This window comes from Hemicordylus capensis, chromosome 3 (assembly GCF_027244095.1).
Source record: "Hemicordylus capensis ecotype Gifberg chromosome 3, rHemCap1.1.pri, whole genome shotgun sequence".
NCBI lineage: Eukaryota > Metazoa > Chordata > Lepidosauria > Squamata > Cordylidae > Hemicordylus > Hemicordylus capensis.
In genome coordinates this window covers 334,294,535-334,305,486 of record NC_069659.1, presented here as the reverse complement: position 1 = coordinate 334,305,486, position 10,952 = coordinate 334,294,535, and the positions used below count along the sequence as shown (strand labels likewise).

Genomic DNA, 10,952 nt, shown 5'->3' with positions numbered 1-10,952 from the left:
CAAAGCAGGCATAGCCAACGAATCAGTCAACACTTTAAAAACATTTAATATATAATGCCAGTACTTTTAAATATGGTATCACCTTAAGTGGTGCAGTGGGGAAATTCTTGACTAACAAGCAGAAGGTTGCCGGTTCTAATCCCCGCTGGTATGGGAAACACCTATATTGGTCAGCAGCGATATAGGAAAATGGTGTGGTGTGGAGAAAGTGGATAGAGAGAAATTCTTCTCCCTCTCCCATAACACTAGAACCAGGCGTCATCCCATGAAATTGATTGCCAGGAAATCTAGGACCAGCAAACGGAAGTACTTTTTCACACAACACATAATCAACTTGTGGAATTCTCTGCCACAAGATATGGTGACAGCCAGCAACCTGGATAGCTTTCAGAGGGGTTTGGATAACTTCATGAAGGAGAGGTCTATTGACGGCTACTAGTCAGAGGGCTGTAGGCCACCTCCAGCCTTGGGGGCGGGGTGCATCTGAGTACCAGTTGCAGGGGAGTAACATCAGGAGAGAGAGCAAGCCCTCAACTCCTGCCTGTGGCTTCCAGCAGCATCTGGTGGGCCACTGTGCAAAACAGGATGCTGGACTAGATGGGCCTTGGGCCTGATCCAGCAGGGCTGTTCTTATGTTCTTAAGATGCTGAAAGGCATCATCTCATACTGCGCAGGAGAAGGCAATGGTAAACCCCTGCTGTATTCTACCAAAAGAAACCCACAGGGCTCTATGGCTGCCAGGAGTTGAAATAAACGTGACAGCACACTTTACCTTACCTTTTAATATAAGTACTTTAAAAAACCTTTAAGCCACTATCTTTGAAGACAAAACAGAGTCTTGTAGCACCTTAAGTAACACAAAGCAAATGTAGTGTAGTACTATATACACTTTCATGGACTTCAGACTCCATCAGATGCATGACATCGGCAGGTATATAAAAACAAACGTATTACAGCCATTCTTCATCAGAATGTTCTGACATCTGGTCAGATTATACTCTCACAAGGTCGATTTTCATATGGGCAGGACACAATGAGGCACGTCTCATGATCAGTGAGTCCCGCCTTAAAAGGGTTTACGGGGAGAGCGGGCTAAGCCTGCTCTCCCCACAGACGATCACTACTGCAGCCCTGGGCAGCCAGATTGGACACCCACGACTGCCAGCTCCATCATGGAGCCGGCGAGGGCTGTGGCGATCAGGGGCTGAACGAGCATGTGGGGCATCCTGGAAAGACCCCCAGGGCTGAGAGGCTTGTTTCAGCCTCCCGGCGGGGGTCTCCTCATGTGTTGCCATGGCGCAGAGCCACGCCGTGGCAACACACGATCAAAAAGACCAGGTTAACGCGCTCCGTTAACCTCGGCTAAGGGGAGGGGTACTTTAGGAGGTTTGTTTGCCCGCTTTTTGCCAATTGTGAGAATCTTCTCATTGTCTTGATTTCATGATGAACAGAGTGTTGGAAAATCCAGGCAACTAGAGGCATCTCTGTTCCAGTATAATAAATAGGGGTTTAGAGATTAAGGTTTTTTTCCTTAAAAAAATTTTTTTAATGTACTGTAAACAGAAAGGCTAAATGGCTGTGAAATCCACAAGACTGCCAATGTGTTACTCTTCCGCTCATTTTTCTGTATAGTCATGTATGTTAAGATCAGCGGCGGGGAGGCGGACCTCTCTCTCTGTAAGCTGCCATGAGCCCAAGGGATAATGTTGGATATAAGCGAATGAATGGATGAAGTATATGTATATCAGCCAACTGAGGACAACGTCATGTTTCTAATGAAGTGGTCCCTAGCAGTCCACAAAAACATCTACCAAACAAAATGTGTAGTCTTGCATGTGCCATGAGATTCTTTCTTGGCTTTGTTTTTGTTTTTTCCCCAAATAAGAATTTTTTATTTAAAAATAGAAAGAAAAGAAAAATTTGCATTATACACTCTTGAGCTTCATACAGGTACATGTGGTGCATTATGGAGAACATCCAAACAGAAAACCCCATTACAAGATCAAAGTTCATCAAATCTTCTAATATTCCAGAGAAGGGGGAAACAAACCCAAGAGTACAGATTATACCATGATTACATAAGCAAATATACGATAAGATTTAACAAAAACGAAATCTTGGGTGAGGGTTCAAGCCTGGCGCTACGTTATAATTTATAAAAGGTGCCCAAGATAGCCAGCATGTTTCGTCTGTGTTATTCCTAATCCTAAAGTAAGGTGCAATTTGGCTTTGCTTCTGCAGACGAGCACGGTTGCCCCTCCGTTGCTAGTACCCTGGAAGTCATGATCGAAGAGGCTTTACTCGTCTTTCTCTCTCCCCAAAGAGGGACTAATGGTTGCACGTTGTGGAGCAGCCTGGCGTCATCCAAAACACACAAATATGATTCCCACCCTTCGCCTTCAAAACTATTGTTTCACCCAGGCAAATGCTTAATCGATTAAAACTCCTGAGATTCCTTTAAACAGTGGGCAGCCCCAGGGGCGAAGCTAGGGAAGAGGGGGGTCGTGTTCACCCCTCTCTCCGGTGGCCCGTTGGTTCAGACTCAGGCACACCTTCACAGCGGGGAGACGTCCGTGCGCGGGGCGAAAGCCGGCCCGCAACAGCACCCCGTTTGAAGGCGCCTGCTCCACCGGCCCCGCCCCCTCCCTCCACTCTCCCGCGCGCTCCAGGCAGGGAGACGCGAGGGGCGTGGAATGGCTGGGGAGTGCGGCAGCGGCGCTCCGCGGGCCGGACGGACGCGGCGAGCGGCCAATGCGCGCTCGCGCTGCCCCCCCGAGGGGCGGGGAGATTCCAGGGGATGTGCCCAATGAAGCCGCGGCCGGAGCGGGACTTCCTTCGGGGATCTCGCTGGAAAAAGCCGCCCAGGCGTGGAGGTGACACGTAAGTGGAGGGCTGGAAGGTGGCCAAGGCAAGGCAGGGGAACTTACGGAAGTTTCCGCATCAGTTTAGCAACAAGGAGGAAAAGTAACTTTAGCGCGAAGCCCGAGAGGCGGATCTGGAGAGCTCTGCGAAGGGAAACTCCACTTTGGAGAATGGAGCCTGGAAGGATCCCTTGAACTAGTCGATGCGTGCCAGAGAGAGGGCGCGATTGGGAGAAGGCACTCTCGCCCCCGGCGCCGCTGCCGCACGCTGCTCACACCCGGGGCGGGCCTGGAGCCGATCTTGCAAGTGGAGGAGACGGAGCGAAGGAGCGCAGAACGCACGAGCGCACTTTTGGACTTGCTTGGACGGAGAAGGGGGAGAGCTCTGCAAAACAACCTTGAGAATCGCTGCGCGGAGATTTCTCCAAAGTGAGACTTCTCCCATCTCACAGTGAGGTTTCTCCACGGAGATTTCTCCAGAGAGATTGCGGGAAGCCGGGAGGACGAGTTTGGAGATGCCCCGTTTCTTCTGAGCTGGAGCGCCTCCAGTCCGAGTTACAGAGACTGCATTGGGCCTCGGCCAGAGGGTCCTAGAAAGTGGGGCTGCTGGTGTCCCTCTCCTGCCCTCGGGATCTCCAGCTCTCAGGAGAACCATCCCACCCCGCAGCCTCTCTGAAAGATCACTTGCAGGAAGGCAGCCTCTCTGCAGCATGACCTTAGATGCCTGGCACAGCTTAGCCTGGTGCCAGGTTAGGGCCGGTTAGCACCAGGACCTATGGCCGCAGCTGCACCAGGGGGCTCCAGCACTCTGAGGCCCTTTTGCTCTTCACACCTTTGCCTGATGCTGCCTCCTGCTCTGGCTGCTGCGGAAAAGTGAAGAAGCCTTGAGGTGGGAGGAGGACCCCTGGATCCCCCAAAGGACTATGGGCAACGGGATGTGTTCCCGAAAGCAGAAGCGGATCCTGCAGTCCCTCTTGCTCCTCACCGTGGTGTTTGGCTTCATCTATGGGGCGATGCTGTACTATGAGGTGCAGAATCAGCTGAGGAAGGCTGAGGCCGTGGCCCTCAAGTACCAGCAACACCAAGAGTCCCTTTCAGCACAGTTGCAAGGTAAAGGCGCATGGCGTTTCTCCTCCCCAGGAGAGCTCCTCCCAAAGCACCTCCTCCCTTACTGGCGCCTGCAAAATGCTCTCTTGTTCTTGTGTGCTGGCAGGTGGGCCATACATGTCCTGTGGCCAGAGCCACCGTCGGGTTGTTCTGGCATGTAGAGATGCATACGTGTGCTATTGAAATCAATGGGAATTAAAAGTGCAGGTTGCTCTCTCGGGGGTTGCTGGTGCAATGTAATGTGAGGACCATAGGAAGCTGCCTTATACAGAGTCAAACCATTGGTGCATCTAGGTCTATACAGACTGGAGGCGGCTCACCAAATATTCAGGAAGGAGTCTTTTCCAGCCCTACTTTGAGAAGCCGGGGAACGAACCTGGGAGATGCTCTGCCACTGAGCTATAGTCTCTCCCCCAAGAGCATTCAGTTTCATGAGAATGGGCGTACAGCGCACTTTCCCCATCAACAGACAGTTAGCTCTGAGGTTCCCAACCTTGGGTCCCTGGATGTTGTTGGATTACAACTCCCATCATCCCCAACCAGTGGTGCACCTAGGTATTTTTGGTGCCCGGGCCTTAGACTGAGGGGCTTCAGAGCCCCCCCCCCCCCACAGTGAGGCCTCCCTTTATTTATTTATACCTGCCGGTGCCGCTGCTGCTATATCCTTTCACTGCTGCCACTTGCCTGCTCCACTCCACTCACCCCCTGGCAGCAGCGGTGGGTGCAGGTGGGTCTCCTCAGGCCTGCAGACCGGCCTCCTCTGTCTGTGCACATGCAGAGGAGGAGCTATGGATGGGATGCGACACTCCACAACTCCTACTGCACATGCGCGCATGCAGAGAAGGCTGGTCTGTAGGCCAAGGAGGCCCGCCTATGCCCACCCTCGCTGCGGGGGTGGTGGAGTGGAACAGGTGAGCGGCGGCAATGAAGGAGATATAGCAGCGGGGGCCGGGTGGCAGCGGCACCAGCATAAATAAAGAAATAAAGTGGCGGAGAAGGGGATATAGTGGCAGGGCATCGGGACTCTGGGGAGGCCCAGAGCATTTGGAGGCCTCCCAGGAGGCAAGAGGCCACTGACCCGACCCCCCCCCCGGTGTTCTGTGCCTAAATGCGCCACTGTCCCCAGCTACAGTGGCATCCCTGAGTTGGCTCATAAGCAAGCTATGTTTGGATTGGTTAGGATTAAAACTTCTGATTGGTTAGGATTAAGATTCGTATTTATATACCACTTTTCAATAGGAACAACAACAAAAAAGTTCACAACGTGATTTACATAGTAAAAGGAGTGAGTTGGTTCCTTGTCCCCCAAGGACTCACAATCTAAAAAGAAACACAGGGCAGACACTGTGCTGGGGTTGGATGGGGACAGCCGCTTGTCCCCTGCTAGGTATAAGAGAGTCACCACTTTCAAAAGTGCTGCTTTGCTCAGTTAGCCGGGATTAGTCCTGGTTGTTCCTGATTATTTATTGCAAGCCCAGAGTCACCTAATGGCGCAGCGGGGAAGTAACTTGCCTAGGGAGCAAGAGGTTGCTGGTTAGAACCCCCGCTGGTATGTTTCCCAGACTATGGGAAACACCTATATCGGGCAGCAGCGATATAGGAAGATGCTGAAAGGCATCATCTCATACTGCGTGGGAGATGGTAATGGTAAACCCCTCCTGTATTCTACCAAGAAAACCACAGGGCTCTGTTGTCGCCAAGAGTCGACACTGACTCAATGGTGCAACTTTACCTGGTAGTTGGGGATTCTCCTTAGGAATGACCTTCTAGGCACCTACTCAAATGTTCTTAGTGATGGAACAATCAGACCCTTGGTCCATCTGGCTCAGTATTGTCTATGCTGATTGGCAGTGGCTCTCTAAGGCTACAGGCAGGAATCTTTCCCAGCCCTACCTGGAGATGCCAGAGAGTGGACCTGAGACCTTCTGCATGCCAAGCAGATGTTCTGCTTCCAGGTTCCTACCCCTTCCTTGTTAGGTGTTCTACTTTTCTAACTAACTTATCCATGTCCAATGTCATTAGGGAAATGACTGTCAGTGAACATGGAGGGCCCATTTATTTATTTGGGGTATTAGCTGTAGATAGACCTCAATTCTTTTTCCTTTTCCTTTTCCTTTTCAAAGCCATCTCAGCCAGTGGCGATTGCCACATCATTTTGCAGTGAATTCCATAACTTAATCATGCACTGAATGAAGAAATACTTCATTTCGTTAACCCTAATCTATTGCCAGTCAGCTTAGTTGAGTAATACCAAAGAGTATTATGGTGAGAGAGGGAGACAGAACTCCATAATTTAGAGAATTCACTGCCCCAGGATGTAGTGATGGCAACTTGCTTAGATGCATTTAAAAGGAGATAAGACAAATTCAGTGGCCCTTGGGCATGATGGATAAGTGAAACCTCCATGTTCAGATGCCAGTGTTTGGGGACCTTCAGTCCCTGCTTTTGGCTTCTCAGAGGCTTCTGCTTGGCCACAGTGGGAAACAGGATGCTCAACTAGATAGTTTCTTGGTCTGCCCCACTAGGGCTATCCTTTTGTTCCTTCCCTCCACTCTGTTTGTATTTATAATTTCATAATTTATAATTATAAATTGCATGAGCCATTTATAATTGCATGAGCCACTGTCCTGTCGCCTTAGTGGTTGTCTTTGTTTTCCCAAGCAACAACAGATGGAATTGTTTATCTTTCTTACTATGGAAGGTGCACCAACCTCTTGAGAACTTAGTTGCTTGGTGCTTTGCAGGTGGTTTATTTTCAGATCAAAATACAATTTGAAGAAAATGTGAACGTGTTTAGCAGTGGATTCAGTCTGCATCACCAGGATCTGCTTGGTTGTGGTTGTGGATATTTGCCAAGACTTGCTAGGTACTAAGCCGTGGCAAATGATCTCCTTAGGTACTTCTAACTTACTCTTTTCCCTGTTTAATCTCTTTACCACTTGCCAGATCCACTGAACTCTTACATTTATTGTTCTTATTAATAATGTATGTAGCGTTTTTGATGTGTTGAGCACTTGGTCAGCTAGTAGCCCAAGGGCTGGGCTGACTGCTGAAAATTTAACAGGCCCTGAACACAGTTTTCATTAAGAGGTGGTAAATGTTTTCCATACCCATAAGGCTTGCCATCATTTTACTCTTAAGGAAAAGAATTGTGTGCCTCCCCATACTGTAAGAAACAGAGAGATCTCCTACTGCAAAGCTGCATCTTGCTTTTGGGATTTTGTCTCTAACACGTACATGCCTCTGTTTTGTATGTAATGCCAAACATACTTCCTTTATATAAATGAAAACAAATAGATGCCTCCAACTTTATTACGGGTCCTGATCGATCATTTGGAAGGGGAGGTCTGTTTGAACACTTTCAGTTCCAGACTCCGATTGGGAGAATGAAAAGTCCCCCAAGGAGGAGTTCATCCCTGATGCTGGTTACAACAAAAAGATACAGAAGGCAAAAACCCCTGGGTAAAAAAACGAATTTCATGCCAAGGTACGCAAAGCAGTTGGAACATATGAGTCCTTCCTTGGGGAAATCAACCATCAAGATATGCAAACGACAGTTCATTTTGAATGGTTGCCCTGAAGGTCACTTGAAAGGAGAAACTTTTTTTAAAAAAACAAGAAGAGTGTGGTGTGTTTCCTCTGCACAAGCTTCACAAACCGTGGACACAACAGGCCTCAGAAAGATGGGGAGGGGGTTCTAAGCACCCTGTTCCCCCTCCATCTGCCAGAGAGAGGGAATGCCTTGTTCTTCCCCGGGAGCCCATACAGACAGCAACCCTCCATCTCCACTGGCCTCCTGCTTCAAGCCCATTATATATATTCATATGGTCAGCGGCCACCCCTCTTAACCCCTCTCCTGCCTTCCATTCCTAGCCTCCTGTATTCTGCATATTAGCCCTTAAAGGGACCACCTTACAGGATTCTATTTCTTCTCCCTGCATCATCCCCCAGGGTCTCTGCAGAGGGGAGGGACCTGCAAGCTCTTGGCTTCAGCCGGGCAACGGCTTGTTGGGCCATTCTGGCCCAGTCAAGGGCCTCGCCCTCCCCCGCCTCCCAGCATGGTTGCTGTCAGCTTTGTGCGTGGCCGGGCAATTCCCGGCTGTTGATCTGCTCGCCACCCAGTCAGGTGAGTGCCCCACCCCGCTGGGCATTGGGGGAGAGTCCCAACAAAGTGCATGAAAGCAATCGTCTCCTCAGGTTTGCTTATTCTTAGAGAACCCGCTGTCTCCAATCTAAGAATCTGTATGTTTGAAACCTGTCGGGAATTGGCTTGGAGTTAAGCACTGATTTTGCACCTTGTGGTGCGTAACAACTTCGTATGAAGCTGCTGTTTAGTGTGTCAGACCATTGGTCTATCTAGCTCAGTACTGTTTGTGATGATTGGCTGGAGCTCTCCAGGGTTTCAGGCTGGGGTCTTTCCTAGGGATGCCGGAGACTGAACCTGGTACAGCAAAAGCAGATGCTCCACCACTGAGCTGCATCCCCCAACACATCCCCCAACACTGTCTGCAATCCTGGGCAGGCAGCAGAAATTGGAGAAATATCAAGCAGCTGGTGGGCTACTGTATATAACTGATGGCTTGTGTTTGACTTTAGAGGATACAAATTGCACAGGACTCTTTTAATTTATCTTTTTAATTTATTTGATATGTAAGTATACTTTACAATTACTGTTACCAGTGTTGAGGCTTCAGGGTAGATGGGATTGCTGCTTTGAATAAATGAAATCCCAATGATGTGCATTCAAGTCCTTGTGTCTTAAGAGGTGTGTCCCTAAAAGTAACATCTGAAGTAGGATTTGATCTCAGGTTTCACGAGCAATGCTTGCTCAAGCCAATTAGTTGGAAGGAACTGTTGACTCGGGTTCTGATATCCGCAAAATGGTTGATTGATGTAATTTGTATGCTGCTGATGGAATGTAAGATTGCTCTCCCATGGTATGTTGGTGAGAATTAATGTTCCATGAAGTGACCCCGGGAAGGCGGATGCAATCATATTATGTTAATACCTAATGGAGACTGTAAATATCATGTTTGACACAATGCTTGAAAAGTTAACATTGCATCTTTCTGAATATTGGAAAAATAATATATAATATGCCCAATGGTAGTAATTCCGCTAAGGTTTAGTCAAGCTGGAGCATTATTTAATGGAACAATCTATTATATATATATTCAATCTATTATATATATTCAAAGTCATACTTCCTGATGACCTAGAGATACCAAATTTTGCATACACAATCCTGCCACTGAAATTAGCTGAATGCACTACTCTCTTGCACTGGAATATGCTTGGGGGAAAGGTTTAAATAATTTTCTGCATATTTTAAAAAATAAATTCTGAATGTAAACATCATATTTTAACTTTTATTGTTCTGAACAAATTTTTAATACTCAGATCAATAATTCCAAAATGACATGCCCAAGAAAAGCAGATCTTTCTCAGATTCAAATGTACAGTGATTCAAATTTACCATATATAGTCATTATTCAATAACATGAATAGTGTTTGAAGTTGAAATTCTATGAATTTCAAAGTGTTCTTTTATTTCTCTTTTGCAAGCACATTAATGAAAAAATTCTATTACATATATTTAATTTCTTGATCTTTCCTAGAAGTGTAACCTATGCAAAATGACTGCCTGGTCAAAGACAGGCCTCCCCTACCAGTATACTAATATTGTTTGTGTGTGTGTCTGTTTATATATCTATGTCTATATAAAGCTGAACCCTTTCACATATATGACCTCAGTAAATCTTATGGTCTGTGAAGCATTTATATCTGGTCTACCAAACCTTAACCAAGTAAAGCAAAGGGTTGCCCTTGCTTTGTAAGGAAGAGTAAATGTTTTACAAAGCAGTAAAAATGAGAGAGATTCCACACTCTCTGAATGTGTAAGTAATACCCAAGCACATGCTTTTGATAATTGTGAAGCCATACCACTAGGTGACAACAATTCTATTGTAGATCTTATGAGCAAGTTGTTTGTGTGGCAGAAATAAGCCCCTGCCCTCCAGATTGGTGGCACTATCTGGAATGCTAGCTGACATCCTGGGGAAGGGTCAGTGCTGTGTGTGATGTGTTGGTGCTGTAGGCAAGTTCTGAAGATACACAGCACTGGTGCTTGTGGGGGGCAAGTTTTGACAACCAATTTCTGCAACCAAGAAAATGTCCATGAGGGTCATCGTTTTGAGTCACACAGAGGACACGGAGGAAGGGGAGATTGTCGAAATTCACTCTTCTCCTGTGTGATCATGACTTTTGAATTAGTGGATCCCATCTCCAGCAATGGTGCATTGCATGGAGTACCCATTCTTCCTTAATTCCCTTGTGCCCTCCGAGGATACAGAGATTGGTACAAGGGGGGAAAGGTGTCTGTTCACAAGATTTCTCTGGAATTTCAGTGTTCAGAGGTGAATACTGTCCAATATTAATTTTTTGACATAACCAGACAGAGCGATATTAGTAAAGTGGGGTATGGAGTACGGATGGGAACCCAAATAAATAGACAATGTTTGGCATGATACTTAACGAAAGTTAACTTATGTGGAGCATCATAGGGCCTTAACAGAGGCTAGGCTGAATGTGTTGCAGTTGGCCGTGATGGAAGGGCGATTTCATAAGGTTCCCTATAACCAGAGATTATGTCCATGTTTGGCAGGAGAAGTGGAATCTACCGAGCATATATTGTTGAAATGTAGTTTCTATAGGAATCTCAGAGAAGAGTTAATTGCCCCTGTATTAAGTCAGTTTGGGTCAGCTCCAGAGCAAGTGAAAGTAGATTTTTTTATTGGCGGATTTGAACAATTCTATTTCCTTGAGAGTTGCAAAGTTCTGCTTTATAGCAGGCAAACTACGGCAGAGGAGGGTGGAAAGGAGTGATGCAGGGTTTGAGTAGCAGAAATTTGGTGAAGGTTTACTGTATTAGTATTTGTTTTCTTTTTGTTTTATTGTATTATTATCTGCTTTTACTCTGTAACC

The 10,952-nt window shown here is 47.1% G+C and overlaps 1 protein-coding gene across 4 annotated transcripts in view; it reads left to right on the top strand.

Moving 5' to 3' along the window:
• The first annotated feature begins 2,843 nt into the window (after positions 1-2,843).
• The window catches only part of GOLIM4 (golgi integral membrane protein 4), a 76,338-nt gene continuing 68,229 nt past the window's right edge, over positions 2,844-10,952 (top strand). For all 4 annotated transcript variants that reach the window (XM_053310037.1, XM_053310035.1, XM_053310034.1 and 1 more), the window contains exon 1: positions 2,844-3,971. In XM_053310037.1, coding sequence (XP_053166012.1) covers positions 3,785-3,971 — 187 coding nt within the window. In that variant the 5' untranslated portion in view covers positions 2,844-3,784. The remainder of the gene's footprint in view (positions 3,972-10,952) is intronic.